Source organism: Aegilops tauschii, chromosome 4, assembly GCF_002575655.3.
Source record: "Aegilops tauschii subsp. strangulata cultivar AL8/78 chromosome 4, Aet v6.0, whole genome shotgun sequence".
In the NCBI taxonomy this organism is placed as follows: Eukaryota; Viridiplantae; Streptophyta; class Magnoliopsida; order Poales; family Poaceae; genus Aegilops; species Aegilops tauschii.
Genome location: NC_053038.3, coordinates 167,371,095 through 167,391,612, shown reverse-complemented (window position 1 = coordinate 167,391,612; position 20,518 = coordinate 167,371,095). Strand labels below are relative to the sequence as shown.

The 20,518-nt window shown below is 50.4% G+C and overlaps 2 protein-coding genes across 2 annotated transcripts in view; one reads left to right on the top strand and one right to left on the bottom strand.

Moving 5' to 3' along the window:
• Positions 1-366: 366 nt before the first annotated feature.
• LOC109738639 (inositol monophosphatase 3) overlaps positions 367-20,518 on the bottom strand; it is a 29,972-nt gene continuing 9,820 nt past the window's right edge. The window contains exons 7-10 of the mRNA XM_020297735.3: positions 1,185-1,253; positions 910-1,010; positions 768-824; positions 367-649 (exon numbers count right to left, since the gene is read on the bottom strand). Coding sequence (XP_020153324.1) covers positions 553-649; positions 768-824; positions 910-1,010; positions 1,185-1,253 — 324 coding nt within the window. The 3' untranslated portion in view covers positions 367-552. The remainder of the gene's footprint in view (positions 650-767; positions 825-909; positions 1,011-1,184; positions 1,254-20,518) is intronic.
• LOC109738638 (uncharacterized) lies at positions 8,052-19,180 on the top strand. The gene is made up of 2 exons (XM_045227815.2): positions 8,052-17,764; positions 17,871-19,180. The coding sequence occupies exons 1-2, from the start codon at positions 16,396-16,398 to the stop codon at positions 18,044-18,046; spliced, it is 1,545 nt and encodes a 514-aa protein (XP_045083750.2). The 5' UTR covers positions 8,052-16,395; the 3' UTR covers positions 18,047-19,180.

Below are 20,518 nucleotides of genomic sequence, written 5' to 3'. Positions count from 1 at the left end.
ATCTACCATACCCCGGTCGGATTCTCTATGGCATGTGCACCTGCCCCGCATCCGGCCCAGCACGCGCACCACCATGCTAGATCTAGCACGCGCACCACCATACTCCTGGCGGCCATGGAGCCCCCGCACTGCCAGGTCGGCCAGCGTAGAGAGGAAGAGAGGGCTCGAGCGCAACAGCACCGTCAAAGCCGAAGTCTCCCTTGTTCCCATCACCACACCCACCTCCTCGCCCCGCCCGTTCCCTCGCGGGAGACACCCTTCCCGGGGAGGAAGCCGGCAGCAAGCATAACGGCCGGTCGTGAAGCACGTCACCCTCCCGTTCACCCTTCCAGTCGCTCCCAACGCTCATCTAGCTATGCCCCACTGTTTGATCACACCATTACTTGCATGGTCAATAAAACGAGCAATATATCCACATGTCATTACATCCGCCATGTTTGCAAAATATGCATATAGTGTCCACTTAAAACTACACAAAAATTAGCCCTTAATTACTTATTGGTGGGGCCATCTTACATTCTTTCATTCTACTTGAAAAGAGAAATAAGTTATTCAGCTTGCATCTCCCAATGCTTTGATGAACTGATCCTTGAGGTGGCCATTTGATCCTGCCATTCTTTGCGCCATCAGATCAAACTCATCACCGCTCCTGAAAGTCAAAATGAAAGAAAATGTACAACAAGAAATGTAAAAACAAAATCTCATCAAATTATTTACTATGATAGCAAGAGCCAGCCACATAGTTTTGACTAAATTTGACAACTTACGGATCAAAAACAAAACCCCCAGCTTCCTTTAGAATCAAAGCTCCAGCAGCCACATCCCTAGAGGAAAATTTAACAATTAGATGTGACTTTTGGTTTATATATTTTCCATGTGAAACTATCGTTAATAATTTGGTAACCGTACCAGGGGCCACCAAAACCGATCTCATAACACAAATCTAGCCTACCACAAGCAACTCCACACATGTTTAGAGCCAAAGAGCCACACATACGTATAGATCTAATCTGAAAAAAATGAATACCCCGTTAGAAAATTGACATGCTACAAATAACTCTGATAAAAATGTTACTCCCTCCGTCTCAAAATAAGTGTCTCTACTCTAGTACAACTTTGTACTAAAGCTAGTACAAAGTTGAGACACTTATTTTGGGACGGAGGGAGTACTTTACAGGGTTTACCTTGAATAGTAACTTATTAATTCTGTTGGTTGTATCATCCAAAGTGGACTTGTCTCTTTTGGTCCCTACCTGCTCAATTAATATGGTTATTCGTTGAACATTCCAGTAGAATTCTTTTGAAAGTAAAACGTCCAGACTTAAGGTCTTCATGGCATAATACTACAGCTGTCGCGTGCAATATAATTATTAGTGCAGAAAAATGTGCAATGTGTGGCTACATATTCCCAATTGCCACTTAAAAGAACACAAAAAATACTCTAGCTGCAAATGGTGTGTCATAAAGTACGAGGGGCTTAAACTATCTTTCTCCAATGAACCATGTGCTGTATTGAAACTAATATGGAACAGATAAAGAGTAACTCTATGCCGTTCTCCCAGTCTAACAAGAAGGCCAACAAATGAGCAATTATTTTATGCATTCTGCTAGTACGATATAATTCAAGATGCAGAACAATTTAAAAGCCATTCAACATGATATGGACAGATTTGATACACACAATTCTGTTCATCTCATTTACAATTGGAGAGTTCAAGAAAATGCATGAATGGTCATATAAGTATGTGTACCGACAAAGCATTAGCTCATAGGTCGCACATGTCTAACCAACAACTGTTGGCTGGCTAGTCTACCTGAGCACACACCTAAAATTCTCAATATATCCTTGTCTTTTGCATACTGAAAAGGAAAAGGCTGGCCCCCGCCCCCACCCCCACGTTTTTTTAAACAGTAACCTGGCTTTATTACTAACATACAGAAGCAGCTAGATCGCTAGCCACCAGAGAAGATACAACGTCAGGAACAGTATCATGCCAATACATGGTACCTCCCTGGGACATATGGGCACCATGGGGTAGCCAGGACATGCGCCACTGAGTTACAGCCATGCTTACACACAAGCACCTTAAACTCGATAAAGCTAGTAAAAAGAAGAAATTTTGCCTCCCGAAAGAAAACTCCGTTACAAGCAGTATCCAATTCATTGGAAAGAAGAGCCCAAGCGAGCACAGTCGAGTCTGTTTCAATGATGATACGCCCAAACCCAACTTCAGCCGCAAACTCAATCGCCTTCAGACAAGATGTGGCCCATACCAGCACCGATACACAAAAGCCCCAACCTCCTGTACTGTTATCTTTTAGGAACGAGCCATCAATGTTCATCTTTAGGAAATCATCAGGAGGCTTAGACCAGCGCTCAGTAGGCGCTACAACTGAACATGAAGGTATACGAAGGTGTTCAGAAAATTCTGTAACCTGTACAGCACTACAGGATACGATCGCCGCTGCTGAAGGGCACCTATCACCATTATTAACAGCATTTCTAGCTTCCACAAATTCCACATCAAACAAATGCAGAACATGGATGTCACATTCTCCAAGCATAGCAGAACTTCGACTGATTGTTTTGCATCAGCGCAACTGAGCAGCAATCCCCTTACATGCTCCTGGTTAGCTTCACGCCAAACGGCCTTCGCAAATTTACATTTGAGGAAGGCATGGCCGCCATCCTCGTCGAGGCGTTTGCACATCGGGCAAATGGTATCCAGGTCAATTCCACGACGAGCTTTAAGATTTAACCGGACAGGAAGGGTGTCGTGACTCAATCTCCAAAGGAACATGATGATTTTCCTAGGCATTTTCAACCTCCAAAGCTTGGTCCAAACCTTTGCAGTGCTTGTTGTCAGAACTGCTACAGTGGAAGTTGATGTTTGACCTGCAGCAACATCGTCCAACTGAAGTTTGAGTTTGTAAGCTGAACGAACCGAAAAGTTACCTTTCGGATCGAGATGCCAAGCTGGAAGATCATCAAATCCCTCCTTATTTGGAATACTCAGAATATGAGGGACAACATCAGCATTGAATACTTGTTGAACAAGATCTTGGTCCCACTGTCCAGAAATAGGGTCGATCAGATCACAGACCTTCTGAAGTAAAATTTGGCCTCTAACTGTACTACTAGGTCTTCTAGTAATCCCTCTTGGTACCATGGATCTTCCCAGATATTAACGTTTTGGCCATCTATACGCCATACCAAGCCTTATTTGATAAGACCGCGACCTTTGAGAATACTCCTCCAAGTGCAAGAGATGTTGTTTTCAACCCAGTCTCCAGGGAAACTCTTCTCCAAGCAACCACAAGGGTCAAGGATAACCTGCACTTGGCAGGATAAGATGGCAGGCATTTATTGAGCCTGTAAGGAGAGGATAGGATAGCAGTGTGGCTGGACTTAGAAGTCCATGTTCACACACTATTACTAGTTTGTAGTGCACGTAATGTGCAGCCTATAGTCGGTTCTTTGTCCTATAAAAGGACTTGCATCCTCCGTTGTAAATGAAGCCACTCCTTCAGAGAAAAATATTCAACTTCAAGCTTAGTACTGTCAGGAAAGCAACTTATCTCTCTCTCTCTCTCTCTCTCTCTATATATATATATACTGATACTTCCTAACACCCCCCCCCCCCCCCCCACACACACACACACAAATCAAATGCATTACGCAATAGCATTGCATTTGAAGAAGTGTAATACTAGAAAAAAAATGGTAATCCAAATCCGCGTCTTGAGAGTGTCATCATAGCATGAAGAGTCTTCAAAACCTGTCGAGTCACCAAAGGGGATAACGAAGAGATGGCACATCAGAGGAAGACACCGCATCAATAGAAGATACAAGAGAAGATGGGTTGTCAATAGAAGATGACATCAAGAGAATGAAGCATTGTTTAAAGAATCATGGCCCATGAAAACCGACGGCGAAAGAAGCTCCAAGAGAATGGGTTTAGATCAATAATGCAAAGAGAGGCCATAGAAATCCTACAAAGAGGACAACGACCAGAAAAAGGCTGACGGACAAAAGTTTGGCAGACGCGCATGACATGAGAAACACAAAATATCAATGGATTTGGTAGGTGCAGCGGAAAATATAGAGCAAGAAGTTAGGAAGCACACACAAGACAAAGATGCAAAAGCCATCATGTATGCAGAAGACATTGGACTTTTTTTAGAAGGAACAAACTAGGAGGGTTATAGGACGCATCACCAAAACACACCAAAAACTAGACTAAGCGCTGCATGCTCTAGCCAATGCAACCAAAAGACCGATCTGATGGAAGAGACTAGGCAATACATTTATACGTCAACACACCCCTCACGTGTGGCTCCCTCGGACCTAAACGTGGACCGAAAGTGGGCTGCAATTTAATTGCGTCAGCCGGGTCTTGAACTCAAGAACTCTTAGTTCTGATACCATGTTAGGAAAACAACTTATCTCTATTGAAGGCCCCAGGGGCAAGAAAAGCAAACATAGACTAATAAGGGTTCCTAGACCAATACTAACACTTCCTAACAAGTACTGCTTGTGCAAGCGTACGTGTGTGTGTGTGTGTGTGTGTGTGTGTGTGTGTGTGTGTGTGTGTGTGTGTGTGTGTGTGTGAGTGAATACTACTAGTTTGGGCACCCCTACCACTCATAGTATAGGACCCTACCACTCATAGTGCAGGACCCCTACCACTAGGAAAATACAGTTAGCACTCCAAATCAGGACTCCTACCACATATAAGGTAGAGCCCCTACCACCCATAATACACCCCTACCACAATAGTTTGGGCTAACAATTGGCATCAAAGCCTCGTTCCGATAGCCATGGTCGGTGTAGAAGGAGAGCAGCAGCGCACCGCCTTGGGTGGTACCAGGTCGCAGCCATCACAGGACGGCTCCCAATCGCCGCCTCCGGAGGAGCAGTGAGGGCGCAGCCGGTCCAGGCGCTACCATAGCAGTGAGGTCGTGGTTAGGGAGATCGTGCGCGAGACCGCAGGCAGCGTTACTGTGCCCATCACCTTCCCAATGCTCACGCGCTCGAACTACAACGAGTGGGCGTTGATCATGGCGTGCAACCTCCATGAGGCGAGCCTCTAGGTTCCCATGGAGGACGGCATGGTTGAGAGAAAGGAGGACATGAAAGTCGTGGCAGCGCTCATGCGTTCCACGCAGCCGGAGATGCACGGCATGCTCGCGGCGAAGGCAAGCGCCAAGGAGGCATGGGAAGCCATCCGGACCCAGCGCCTCGGTAGCAACCGCTTGCGCGAGCCGAACGCACAGAAGCTACGGGCGGACTTCAAGAACATCACCTTCAAGGAGGGCGAGCTCGTCGACAACTTTGCCATGCATATCCCCAGCCTTGCGTGGCAGCTCCGAGTGCTCGACAACACCATGGACGACGCGAGTCGTGCGAAATTTTCTCCGCGTCGTGCCACCTCACTTCGCTCAGGTAGCGGTCTCCATCGAGACCTTGCTTGACCTGAGCGAGCTCTCCACTCACGGGCCGATTGCGGGTAGTCGAGGACGGCTGCGAGAGCTCCGGCGGCGGACAACTCCTACTATCAAAGGAGTGGGAGGTGAGGAAGCGTCAAGCACGTGGTGGCGGTGCCCATAGCAGCGGAGGCGGCACCGGCAGAGGCGGCGGTCACACCCAGAGTGGTGGCGGCAACCGCGGGCGCAAGCCAAACCAGCCCCAGCAGCCTGGCGGGGCTGGACGAGGTGCCGGCAACGACGACCAGGACAACTGCCGATATTGCAGCATCAAGGGCCACTGGGCCCGCGATTGCCGCAAGAGGATAGCTGACGAGGCTGCCGAAGCCGAGGCAAACCTCGTCCAAGCTGACGTAGACGCTGGGCCAGCAATGATGCTGGCCTACGCCCAAACCGGGCACAACGACTCGCGCAACCATGGTCCCGGCAAACGTCGAGTCCTTGAAGGCGGCACAGAGCCTGTCAGCAGAATCCATCTCTACAGTGGTAGGAATTGCCCGGAAAACATTGTTCTCGGGGCCTATCGACTTGGAGGCGATGAAGGCACAAGCGTGGGGAAGCCATGCCCCAGCAACCGCGAACGTCGAGTCCCGCCAAGTCCATGCAAGAGGGTACGGCGCATCTGGTGGGCCACTCCCTGACCATGATGGTGGCGACCGTCGAGTCCGTACAGGAGCGCACGGTGACTCAGGTCAGCCATACCCCAACAACCAAGTGTTCAGGTCCACCGGGTTGGCGGGAGATGGCTCCCTGACAACGGTGTGTGCGTGCGGCTACATCTTCCTCAATGAGGAGAAAGCTATGACCACACCCGCGCTTGTAGGAGACAAGCTCAGCGAGGGTTGGTTACTCAACACCGGCACCACGAACCACATGACTGGTTCGGTCGACGCGTTCGCGGAGCTGGACCGCTCGATCACCGGAAAGGTGCGGTTCGCGAATGGCTCCGTGGTGGACATCCACGGGCGCGGGACCGTCGTCTTCGCCAACAACGGGGCTAACCACAGGGCGTTCACGAACGTCTTCTTCATCCCAGTGCTCAAGAGCAGCGTCGTGAGCGTCGGCCAACTCGACGAGAGCCGATACGACATCAACATCCATCGCGGAGTGCTCTCCATGCGAGACGAGGACGGGCGGTTGCTCATCAAGGTAACCCAAGGATCAAATCGCCTGCACAAGTTCTTCTTTTGCCCCATACAACCTATGTGCCTCGTCGTGGGCCATGTTTCCGACGCTTGGCGTTGGCATGCTCGGCTCGGACACCAACACTTCGACGGGCTACAAAAGGTGGCTCGTGGTGGACTCGTGCGTGGGCTGTCGCACATCATGCACGCCAACGAGCTGTGTGATGCATGTTGATGCGGAGCATCCTACGGTCATCCCCATGGACCTACCATCGTCTCATCAAGAGCCAAGAGGACCTATGACACGAGCACGAGCTAGAGCTCTCGAGAACGAGGTGACTTCCTTCCTTAGTGATATCACATATGATCCACTCGAGACATGGCTACTACCTAAGTCCAATATGCTATGCATGATTAGGTGTCAAGAGGACCCTCCTGGAGATGCTCATGAAGACGGACAAGCCGCCAAGTTCACGGACAAGGAGAACCAACGGAAGGAGTCAAGTGCAACTCCCAGGACCCGGACATTCGGCCAAGACCCCGGACATCCGGCCCCTGGAAACGTCACCAGCGCCAAGGAGCCAGCGGCCAAGTCTACAGGCCCCGGACATCCGGCCTCAGCTCGGACATCCGGCCCGACAGCCCGGACATCCGGCCTCCGCCCGGAAATCCAACGCCCGTCACAGAACGTACCCGAAGCTGAACCACTTCAGCCCGGACATCCGGCCCGTCCCGAGCTCCCGGACATCCGGCCCCTCGCCCGGACATCCGAACCCCGCCTATCCAGAGAGCATCCAGGCCAGCACCGCCAGCCCGGACATCCGGCACCTCGCGAAAGCGCGTCGCCAGGACATCCGGCCTCCCCTGTCTGCGCACAGTGTACGGGCCGAGGCCCGTGTACCCCTTCGCCCACCTAGACTATGTATACTCTCCCATCTCCCTCTTTCTAGGGTTAGCATTGGTTTAGCTCATATATGAGATAGAGCATTCCTCATCCATACGGATCTGCTCCACGAGAGAGACCGCGGCCCCTCTACGGAGACGATCCACGTTGGATTCAAGACCCCCTCTTGGGTGGCCCCATCAAGACCTCCTTACGGAGAAGAACCGGTTACCCTTTGTATCGTCCGTTGTTGACTTTGGATCGTGTATCTCCCCTTGTGTTTCGAGGATCTAGCATATGTGTGACTATATCTTGTTGGTTTTGAGAGTTCCTCTTGTGTTTTCCCTCGTTTTCCCCTCGTGTTCTTCGTGTTCTTAGTTGGGATCCGCTCCTTTCGTGAAAGATCGGCCATATAGGGTTCCACCCTACATCATCTTGGTATCATGAGCCACGTTGATCATGATTTCGGAGCCCCCTCTTTTTGTTTTCTAGCCTAGTTTTGTTGATTTTGTTCCTAATTCGAAAATTGCCCCACAAAAATAGCCCCAAAATTTTTTTTGTGATTTGTTGGTGTGATGAAGTTTTGTTGGATTTGATCCGCGGATTTCGTGTGTTGTAGGTAGATCTAGCTTTCCCCCATCTTTTCCCCAATTTCCATCCACAAAATCTTCCGAATTTTGCCCCGGATTTGACCTCTCCACACGGTGTTCATCGAGTTCGTCCACGGATCCAGAGCCCAGACATCCGGCCCGACCGCCCGAACATCCGGCCCCTGACAGCAGCACTTCCATCCACCGCCCCGTTTCCCGCCTAACTTTCGCCCAATTTTGTCCCGGTGCCCACATACACTTCCGCATACCACCACCACTTCCGCATAGCACCACCATAGCCTTCCCGCTACCAACTCCGACAATTTTGACCCGTTTTGCTTTGAGAATTTGAGTTGTGGCTTCTGTTTCCTACCGTGTTTCGCCTACTTAGGGATGGTTCGACATCAACATCACCACTGGTCATTCTTGTGCCAAAAAGAGACGGTAGCTTTCGCATGTGTTCCGATTGTAGACCCATCAATGCTATCACCGTTCGCTATAGGTACCCCATTCCACGCCTTGATGAGCTTAGCGGTGCCACTATTTTTTCCAAAATTGATCTCAAAAGTGGTTACTATCAAATCCGCATACAAGAGGGTGATGAATGGAAAACCGCTTTCACTAAGTTTGGTTTGTATGAGTGGTTAGTCATGCCTATGGGTTTATCCGAAGCACCCGGTACTTTCATGCGTCTTATGCATTATGTGTTTCGCCCTTACATTGGTGAGTTTGTTGTGGTCTACTTCGACGATATCCTTGTTTTTAGCAAATCTCTCAAAGAGCATGTCACCCACCTTCGCACCGTGCTACAAACTCTTCGAAAAGAGCGTCTTTATGCTAATATGGAAAAATGCCTTTTTGGCGTTGATAAGCTTGTTTTCTTGGGCTTTGTAGTATCTTTCAAGGGTGTTCATGTTGATGAATCTAAGATCAATGCTATTAAAACTTGGCCCCAACCAACCAATTTGCAACAAGTGCGCAGTTTTCTTGGTTTAGCCGGTTTCTACCGAAGATTTGTGAAGGATTTTAGCACTATTGCATCTCCTTTACATGCTTTGAGCAAGAAGAATGCACCCTTTGTTTGGGGACCATCGCAAGATAGCGCATTCAATGAGCTTAAGAATTTGCTTACTCATGCTCTCGTGCTTGCATTGCCCAACTTTGACAAACCTTTTGAAATTCATTGCGATGCTAGTGGTAATGGCATAGGAGGTGTGTTAACGCAAGAGAAGCGCCCCATAGCATACTTTAGTGAGAAACTTTCCGGAGCGCAACTCAATTATCCTATCTATGACAAAGAGCTATATGCTTTAGTGCGAGTTTTGCATGAATGGGAACATTACCTTCGCCCTCATGAATTTATCATCCATACCGACCATGAAACACTTAAATATCTTAAGGGTCAAACTAAACTGAACAAGCATCATGCTAAATGGAGTGAATTCATTGAGTCATTTCCTTATGTCATCAAGTATATCAAAGGAAAGGAAAATGTTGTGGCGGATGCACTTTCCCGTATATGCATGCTTGTTACTCAACTTGAATTGAATGTCACTGGCTTTGAGCACATAAAAGGCTTGTATGAGCATGATCCTACTTTTGTTATTCCTTATGCCAAGTGTTTGACGCATACATCTTGGGAACGCTATTACATCAAAGATGGTTATCTTATGAGAGCTAACAAACTATGCATCCCCGAGTCCTCTCTTCGTTTGTTGCTTCTGCAAGAATCTCATGGCGGAGGACTAATGGGACATTTCGGACGCAACAAGACATTTGCCACGCACTCCAAGGACTACTTTTGGCCAAAGATGTTTCGCGACGTCAACCGCTTCACCAACCGATGCTCTACATGTCTCAAAGCTAAGTCTAAAGCTCAATCTCATGGACTCTATATGCCTCTTCCAATTCCGTATCAACCATGGGAAGATATTAGCATGGATTTTGTCCTTGGTTTGCCTAGAACTAGAAATGGCAAGGATTCCGTGTTTGTTGTTGTGGAACGATTCTCCAAAATGGCACACTTCATACCATGCAACAAGATAGACGATGCTTCACATGTTGCAAATTTATTTTGTAGGGAAATCTTGCGACTACATGGAGTGCCAAAGACGATTGTCTCGGGCCGCGACGTCAAGTTCTTGAGTTACTTTTGGAACACATTGTGCGCCAAGCTCGGAATCAACCTTTTGTTCTCTTCGGCATACCATCCTCAAACCGACGGCCAAACGGAGGTGACGAACCGCACACTCTCCACTCTACTACGCGTGTTGATAAAGAAGAACATCAAGGAGTGGGAGGAGTGCCTACCTATCGCCGAGTACGCCTAAAACCGTGCAAGACATTCGACTACCGGCAAGTCCCCCTTCAAGGTCGTCTACGGTTTCAACCCGTTGTCCCCATTGGACATTCTTCCTCTACCACTACAAGAGCGCACAAACCATGAACGCGAGTGCCCGAGTCAACTACCTCAAGAAGATGCATGAAGATACAAGGCACACAATCGAGCGCCAAGTACGACGACTCACGACCAAGCTCAACGTCAACAAGCAACCCATGATATTCAACAATGGAGATCTTGTGTGGCTACATCTTCGCAAGGACCGCTTCCCCAACGAACGCAAGTCCAAACTACTACCACGAGCCGATGGACCCTTCAAGGTGCTTGCACGCTACAACAACAACGCCTACAAGATCGACATCCCACGCGACAAGTACTCCCGTGAGCGACATTTTCAACATCAAAGATCTCTCCCCACACCATGGTGATGAGGATTTCGATCCGAGGTCGGATCTTTCCCAAGGGAGGGGAGATGATGCGGAGCATCCTACGGTCATCCCCATGGACCTACCATCGTCTCATCAAGAGCCAAGAGGATCTATGACACGAGCACGAGCTAGAGCTCTCGAGAACGAGGTGACTTCCTTAGTGATATCATATATGATCCACTCGAGACATGGCTACTACCTAAGTCCAATATGCTATGCATGAGTAGGTGTCAAGAGGACCCTCCTGGAGATGCTCATGAAGACGGACAAGCCGCCAAGTTCACGGACGAGGAGAACCAACAGAAGGAGTCAAGTGCAACTCCCAGGACCCGGACATCCGGCCAGGACCCCAGACATCCGGCCCCTGGAAACGTCACCAGCGCCAAGGAGCCAGCGGCCAAGTCTACAGGCCCCGGACATCCGGCCTCAGCCCAGACATCCGGCCCGACAGCCCGGACATCCGACCTCCGCCCGGAAATCCGGCGCCCGTCACAGAACATACCCGAAGCTGAACCACTTCAGCCCGGACATCCGGCCAAAGGCCCGGACATCCTGCCCGTCCCGAGCTCCCGGACATCCGAACCCCGCCTATCCAGAGAGCATCCAGGCCAGCACCGCCAGCCCGGACATCCGGCACCTCGCGAAAGCCCGGACATCCGGCCCGTCGCCCGGACATCCGGCCTCCCCTGTCTGCGCATAGTGTAAGGGCCGAGGCCCGTGTACCCCTTCGCCCACCTAGACTATATATACTCTCCCATCTCCCTCTTTCTAGGGTTAGCATTGGTTTAGCTCATATGTGAGATAGAGCATTCCTCATCCATACGGATCTGCTCCACGAGAGAGACCGCGGCCCCTCTACGGAGACGATCCACGTTGGATTCAAGACCCCCTCTTGGGTGGCCCCATCAAGACCTCCTTACGGAGAAGAACCGGTTACCCTTTGTATCGTCCGTTGTTGACTTTGGATCGTGTATCTCCCCTTGTGTTTCGAGGATCTAGCATATGTGTGACTATATCTTGTTGGTTTTGAGAGTTCCTCTTGTGTTTTCCCTCGTTTTCCCCTCGTGTTCTTCATGTTCTTAGTTGGGATCCGCTCCTTTCGTGAAAGATCGGCCGTATAGGGTTCCAACCTACATCACATGTCTTGCCGGGAAGCAGCGGCGTCTGCCCCTTCCCTGAGAGAGCAAGGTACCGGGCAAAGAAGCCCCTGGAGTTGGTCCACAGGGACCTCTGCGGCCAGATCACCCCGGCAACGCCTGGCGGGCATCGCTACATCCTGCTGCTCGTCGACGACTATAGCAAGTTCATGTGGGCGATACTCCTCGCTCCAAGAACGAGGCGGAGCGAGGCATCGTCAAGCAGCAAGCGGCAACAGAGGTTGAGTGCTGCCACAAGCTGCGTGTGCTGCGCACAAACTGTGGTGGCGAGTTCACGTCGGCCACGTTCTACAAGCACTGCGACGACAAAGGGGTGCAACATCATCTCACGGCCCCCTACTCGCCGTAGCAGAACGGCGTCGTCGAGCGGAGGAACCAGATGGTGCTCGGGATGGCACGCTGCATGCTCAAAGTAAAGCAGGTGCTGGGCACGTATTGGGGGGAGGCCGTGCTCACGATTGCCTTCATCCTCAACCGCTCCTTCACAAGGAGCGTCGACGGCAAGATGCCTTACGAGGTGTGGTACAGGAGGAAGCCTGATGTGTGCTTCCTTCAAACCTTCGGCTGTGTTGGGCACGTCAGACGGCGCGCCCACAGCTAAAGAAGCTCGACGACAGGAGCACCCCGATGGTGTTCATGGGCTACGAGACGGGATCAAGGCGTACAAGATGTATGACCCCGTCATGAAGCGTGTACACGTCTCCCGCGACGTTATCTTCGACGAGGAGGCACGTTGGAACTGGGAGGCGCCAGCAAGCAGCTCCTTCACCGTGGAGTACACGGTGTGCACAAGTGATGGTGCTGGGGCAGCAACCCCGAGCACAATGGAGACCCCGAGCAGAGCAACCCCGAGCTCAACGACCCTGGGTACAGACGTACAGCACCCCGAGCACTGCGGCCCCAAGCCCAGTGGCTCCAAACACAACGAGCACAACAACCTCGCGGTTAGCAACCCCGAACACCTCAAGCGAAGTTGTGCCGATTCAATTTGCAACTCCACCAACAGTGTGATCGGACTAGTTCGACGCCGATGATAGTGCCGGCGTCCCACACTGGTACCAACGTGTCGATGACCTCGCCAAGCCACCACAATTGGCGGTGAATCTCGACGACGATGACAACGACGAGATGTTGCATCTGATGGCCGGCGAGGAGCCGACCACATTTGTTGAAGCAGAGCGTGAGGATTGCTGGCATCGCATGATGCTAGATGAGCTGTCGTCGATCGATGACAACGCTACTTGGACACTCACCACGCTGCCCGCAGGGCATCGAGCTATTGGGCTCAAGTGGGTGTTCAAGGTAAAGAAGGACGAGCACGGCGCCATTGTCAAGCAAGAGGCCCGGCTCATTGCAAAAGGGTATGCGCGACGCACAGGGGTGGACTTCCAGGAAGTCTTTGCTCCCGTAGCAAGGCTCGAGTCTGTTCGACTTATCCTGGCCCTGGGAAGTTCACCACATGGAGGTCAAGGCGGCGTTCCTCAATGGCGACCTCGAGGAGGAAGTCTACGTCTCCCAGCAACCTAGCTTCATCGCGGAAGGACGCGAGCAAGGCGTGTACAAGCTACACAAGGCCCTGTAGGTCTCCGGCAAGCCCCGAGAGCGTGGAACGCCAAGCTGGATGCGAGCCTCGCATCACTTGGGTTCTCCCGCAACGCTTCTGAGCACAGCGTGTACTTGCGTGACACCGCGAACACGCTGCTCACTGTCGGCATCTACGTCGACGACCTGGTCATCGCCGGGGCTGAGCACGGCGAGGTTCAACACTTCAAGTGAGAGATGCAACATCTCTTCAGCATGAGCGACCTCGGGCTGCTCCGGTACTTCCTCGGTTAGGGGTAAACCAGGAGCGTGGTCGCACGACAATCACGCAAACGGCCTACGCCGCCAAGATTCTGGAGCGAGCTGGCATGTCTACATGCCACACCGTGCAAGCCCCGATGGAGGCATGGCTCAAGCTCAGCAAGGAGAGCGCCGAGAAGCCGGTGGACGCAACGTTGTACCGCACCATCTCGAAAGCCTTAGGTATCTCGTGCATACCCGACCGAATATCTCGTTCACTGTCGGGTTCCTGAGTAGGTTCATGGAAGCCCCGACAAGCGATCATCTCGCTGCCCTCAAACACCTGCTCTGGTACATCTCAGGCACGATCACGCACGAATGCGTGTATCGCCGTGGTGGCAGCGAGAACCTGGTCGACTACAGGGACTCCGACCACGTTGGCAACATTGTCTCCAGGAAGAGCACCTCTGCCATAATGTTCTTCCTTGGGAGCAGTCCCGTTAGCTGGCAATCGATGAGGCAGAAGGTTGTCGCGACTTCTTCGTGCGAGGCGGAGTACATCACGGCAACAACAGCGGCATGTCAGGGAATCTAGTTGGCTCGTCTTCTCGGCGAGATGTTGAACCAAGACACCACCGCTACACTCATCTTTGGCGACAATAAGTAGGCAATTTCCCTCTGCAAGAATCCAGTGTTGCATGACCACAGCAAGCAAATTGATCTCCGATACCACTTCATATGAGATTGCGTCGAGAAGGGCACGGTGGTCGTGGAGGCCATCAAGACTGGTGAGCAGAAGGCAGACATCCTGACGAAGCCACTTGGTCGCGTCCGGTTCCAGGAGCTGCGCGACAAGGTCGGGATCGTCAACATCCAATCCCGATGACAGGGTTGAGGGGTAGAATGTTGTTTTCAACCCAATCTCCAAGGAAACTCTTCTCCAAGCAAGCACAAGGGTCAAGGATAACCTGTACTTGGCAGGATAAGAAGGCAGACATTTATTGAGCCTGTAAGGATGGGATAGGATAGGATAGCAGTGTGGCTGGAGTTAGAAGTCCATGTTCACACACTATCACATCTTCACCTGCATGTCCGCGCAATTCCTTTGGAGCTGCTTCCGCGAGGTGGTTGGTGGCCATTGGTGCAATACCAACTTCCCTGACCTCTTCGTGGAACTCCAGGCTTCCACGATGCGGTCGCGCCACATTAGGTGCTTGCTCTGTTTTTAAGGCGTCGCCTGCGTCAAGGCATCGGCCTTGCCTTACATGTGTGCCTAAGGCGTCCGCCTTAGTCCTTAAGGCGTCCAAGGCGTCCGCCTAGGCGCCACTCTGCCTGCCTTAGGCAAATAAGGACGCCTTAGACAGAGCTGGGTGGTTTAGGCGGGAAACAGATAACTAGGAGGGAAGGAAAGGGCGGGAAAGTCTGTTTTGGCGCCAACAGGTACTAGAGGGAGAGAGAGAGAGAGACATGTAACCATTTTCAGTTTCCCCCACCCCCAGGCTGGATCTGAGCTTCTCCCCCTCCTCTCTGGCAGCTTCCCCCTCCTCTCCGGCAGATCCCCCTCCCCCTCCTCTCCTGCAGTTCCTCCTCCCCCTCCTCTCCTGCAGATTCTCCATCCTCTCCAGAACAACAAGCAAGCAGCACCTCTCCAAGAGGACCAAGGCAGCAGGCAGCAACAAGCAATCAACAAGGTATGGGGCTTCCCTCCTGCCTCCTCTTTTCCCCCCTCCTTTTATAGCATATTAGTGGAAGATGGGTGGATTAGAATAATGAATGATGGGCTCCTGCTTGTATTAGAATAATGATGGCTCTTAGATTGATGGGTGGATTAGAATAAAGGCTAGTTGAATACTGATGCATGATGTGTTGTGCTCAACAATGGATTAGTTTAATGACTAGTTGAATGCTGATTAGTTTAATGGCTAGTTGATTGTCGCTGTTTGCTATATCTGCATGAGTAGAGTAGTTTAGTTGCTGCCACGGCAGCCTTTTCATCTGTCTGGTACCCTTTTGTCTATCTAGTAAGTACTTTATTGTTTGTTGCCTTGTTGCCATGGCAGCCCTTTTATCAGTTATGCTAATATTCCTTTGTGTTTGGTTGTTTGCTGCAGGTAGTAGAAGTGTAGCACCATGGATGGAAATGCAGCAGCTGATGGGGGTGAGCCCACCTACGATCCAATGAAAGATCCAACAAGGAAGCCACAACGGTCAAATGATCCGGGATGGAACTATGGATATTGGTCTGAGCCTCCAAATCAGGATCTTGTTGTGTGCGCTCTTTGTGGCAAGATAACTTCTGGAGGGATCAAGAGGCACAAGGAGCATCTTGCGGGCGTCGGGGGAGATGCAATTGGTTGTCGTAAGGCCACCACACAACTGAGGAGAGAAATGAGAGCATATTTGGAGCAAAATAGGAGGATCAAGGGAGTAGTAGATGTAGATGATGATCAGGAGGTTGTGGAGGTGAGTTCAGTTGGAGCAAACATCGCCTCTAAAAGGCCAAGCTCAGGGACAGCAGCCAAACAGAATAAGAAAGCGTTTATCACCAACATGCAAGGTAAAATGTTGCTGCTGCCGCCAATAGTTCCAAGCCAATTGTTGCCATGCTACGAAGAACACCTGAGGATCTTGTAGATGAAAAACGCTCTGGGTGTTCTCAAAGCAACATGGAGTCTAGCACAAAGACTCCGGGAGAGAGGCATTATGTCAATATGCAGTGGGCATTGTTCTTTTACGAGTGTGGCATTCCATTCAATGCTGCAAGTAGTAGGCAGTTTGAGGTCGCAATTGAAGCCTCTTGTCAATATGGTTCAGGTTACAAGCCTCCTAGTGCACATGAGCTGAGAGAGCCATTGCTTAATGATTGTGTGAAGGAAACAGGACTTTTGAGGAGGCAACACGAGTCAGCATGGAAAAAATATGGATGCACACTCATGTCGGATGGCTGGTCGGATAAAAGAGGACGCCATTTGATTAACTTCCTTGTTAATAGTCCAGAGGGCACTTTCTTTTTGGAGTCGGTTGATGCCTCAAGTGTATGTCATGACGGTGATATGATAGCTGATTTGCTTGAGAAGAGAATTCTGGATGTTGGAAAAGAGAATGTGGTACAAGTTGTCACCGATAATGGTGCTAATTACAAGAAAGCTGGTCACCTTCTAATGGAGAGGATGCCTACTCTATATTGGACCCCGTGTGCATGTCATTGCTTGGACCTAATGTTGGAAGATATAGGAAAGTTGAAGGCATTTAAGAAGCCTATTGCAGGGGCTAGACGTGTCACAACTTTCATCTATAGACATGGAAGACTTCTTAGTCCAATGAGGAAGGCCACGGGTGGGGATCTTGTGAGACCAGCAGCCACTCGTTTTGCCACAGCCATCCTCACACTTAGGAGTTTGGTCAAGAACAAGGCTGCATTGAGGAGTTTATTTACATCTGATGAATGGGTTGGAAACAAGTTAGCAAAAACACAAGTTGGCTTGAATGTGCAAGAGATTATACTTTCAACGGAGTGGTGGAGCGCAATTGAGGACTGCCTTAGAGCTTCAACTCCACTTCTTAGAGTTCTTAGAGTAGCGGATGGTGATGAGAAGCCTGCCATGCCAGAGATTAAAGCACTTATGATTTATGCAAAGGAGAGGCTCAATCTAGGTTTCCCTCAACAAAACAAGCAACCATTGCTCAAGAAGATCTTGGCCATTGTTGACAAGCGTTGGGAGAATCAAATGGATCATCCATTGTATGGGGCTGCTCTATTTTTGAACCCAGGAAAGTTCTTTCCTATTGTAAGCAGAAATGATGATGCCTTAGTTGGGGAGCTTAGGAGCTGCTTTAATGATGTGCTTGCAAAAATGGTACCGGATGCCAATGTTCGAAAAAAGATTGATCAACAATCTGTGCTCTATGAGGGCCAGCGAGAAGGCTTTTCTAATCCATTGGCACTCGAGACCATGAGCACAAGAAACCCTCGTGAGTCATATTAAATGCATCATGTTAATTTCAGCATGTTAATTCCAGTTCCAGCAATGTAATTTCTGTACAAACTCTTAATATGTGTCAGTTTTTATCATTTTAGTTGATTGGTGGAGTTCATTTGGTGGTTGGGCCATTGACCTACAAAGGTTTGCAAAGCGCATTGTTAGTCTTTGTGCTTCATCATCTGGTTGTGAGAGGAATTGGAGCACGTTTGAATTTGTAAGTCAACTAGTAAAGCAGTATTTGTGTTTGTTCAATGATGATTTCAGCAAGTAATTTACTTATTTCACTTGTTTCTACTTTGTAGATCCATACGAAGAAAAGGAACAGGTTACAATGGAAAAGGTTGAATGATCTTGTCTTTGTTTCATACAACCGGAAGAATATGCAATGGTTTCAAAAGAGGCGTGAGAAGGTGGGCGAGAATAGCTTTGAGGCTTTGGTCATTGAGGATTTTTATTGGGGCAATGAGTGGGTGGACCCATCACTATCACAACCTCAAGGTGCTCGAGGTTGTCCTGAAGACAATCAAGACATTACATGGGAGGATGTTGATGTGGCTATTGGTGCATCTTCAAACCTTCGAGGCCGCAATCTGCATAGGACAGCAACTACACTTCGTAGGGGCCAGACAAATGTCCGTCTGCAACACTACGCACGCAAGAGACCTACTACAACACGACCTACAATTCCTGAAGAAGATGAGGCAGAGGACTTGGAGCAAGAGCAACACTCAAGTATGCCCTATGCGGAGGAGGAGGAGGATTCAGACTACGTTGAGGATGATGATGATGTGAGCAATGACGATTAAGAGCCAACTAATGTTGACCAAGATGGTGAAGACAGCACCAATGCCAATGAGTTTGATGATGATGACTTTTGATTGAGACTTTGAGAGTGGAGAGACATGAGAGAGCTGAGCTGGCCACCTTTATCCCTTCTGCTATGCTGGAATTATCTATTATTCTGTTTGTCTTATGTGGACCTTTGTTATGTGGACTACTGGACTTGTGTAATTTGAATTGGTTAATGGTTATGTAATATGCCATGCATTGCAGATTGCAGTTGCACTCATACTTGCTATCTTTCTTTCCACTTTTGCTCGCTGCCTCACTTTTATTTCTATTTTTTTATTTCTATTTTTTGTGGAATGTGCACTGGTAAGTGATACATTATTCTAACATATTTGTTCATGACTTCATGTTGATGCAGAATTCTGCTGGGGAGAAAAGCAAGTGCAAAGAGGATAGGAATGGATGCTATATGGGCTCTACAACAATCAGTTGCAAGGTGTGTATGGCTGTATGCCTAGTTGCTTAATGCCTACCAAATTCTACTTAATTCTGTTGCTTACAAGTCTCTAAGGCGTCGCCTCGCCTTATGCCTTAGCGCTTAGGCAGTGAGGCGCCCCCCAGCGCCTCGCCTCGCCTTACCGCCTTAAAAACATAGGGTGCTTGGGTACTGGGGTTCTCATGTGGACCCTATGGACAGTTCGCAATAAGCTTGTGATTCAGTGTGCGCCTCTTCGACGATCTACTTGCGCGATTTTCAAAATGTGTGGTTACTTGCAGCTTTGGCGGCCGCTTAGCCGCCCGCAGGATCGGGACGCCATCGACATCTTCATTGCAGATCTTCGTGCGTTGGCCTTCCGCTTGGCTCCGCCGTTTCCCCCACCACGTCCGGAGCCGGATTAGTCCCTCGGACTCACTGTGGCAGTGCCTATGGCTAGGCTCTGGCCCTTTGCATCCCCCTCTTTATTCTCTTTAGGGCTTGTTGAGTTGTGCCCTCAGCAAAACCTGGATCTTGCCGTGCTTTGACTATGCGCAACTTGTGGGCGTGTGTGGTGTGTGCTTGTATGTTGGAACTTGTGGCTCTGGTGGTTTGCTTTATATATAAAGTGGGGTGAAAGCCTTTTTCGGTAATACTGTGAAAGTCACCTACCGTAGCTCATTAGTCACCTAATACTCCCTCCGTTCCGGAATCTAGTGCGCATATATTCAGGCTCTAATACAATGCATGCGCTAGAGGCTAGCTTTGGACGAGAATAACCCTGCTTCGTCTGTCCCATGCCCTCGCAGACATTCAACTAGCTAGCAAACACCGGCGTGTGCATGCGGGCCAGGGACGCGGTGACGCCGACCACCGGCCTTGTACGCGGAGAAGCCAGCCGCGGGCGCAGTGACGCCGGACACCGGCGGTGGAAGGGAAGAAGCCGGGCGCGGGGGCGGTGACGCCAGTCGCCGACGGCGGAGGGAAGAAGCCGGCCGCAGACGCGGTGCTGCTGGCCGTCGACAGTGTACGCGGTGATGCTGACCATGGACACTGAGAAGCGGAGTGGGGCCGCCGGCCACCGTAGCGGATGTGGTGATGCTGGCGCCCGCGGTGGACACGGGAAAGTCGGACGCGGTGGACGCCGACCGCTAGTGGAGGACGCGGAGAAGGCGGCAGCGAACACAGTGACGCCGGCAGCGGATGCGGAGATGCAGAAGACGCCAGTAGCAGACACAGGCCGACAGTGATGCAGGTCTAGTGCCCACGCCCCTGACTGCCTCGCCACCACAATATCCTGGATCCGCACAATCTCCTGGATCCGGCCTGGCGGAGAGGCATGCACAGACGGCGAGGAAGGCAGGCTACCCCGCAGCCTCGTGGAGCTGCGCAAGCTTAGGTGCAGACAGCTCGCACTTGCGCTTCTTGCCGCCGCTCGTAGACACTGCCGCCGCCATGTCCGCTCCAAGATCAAGCCGT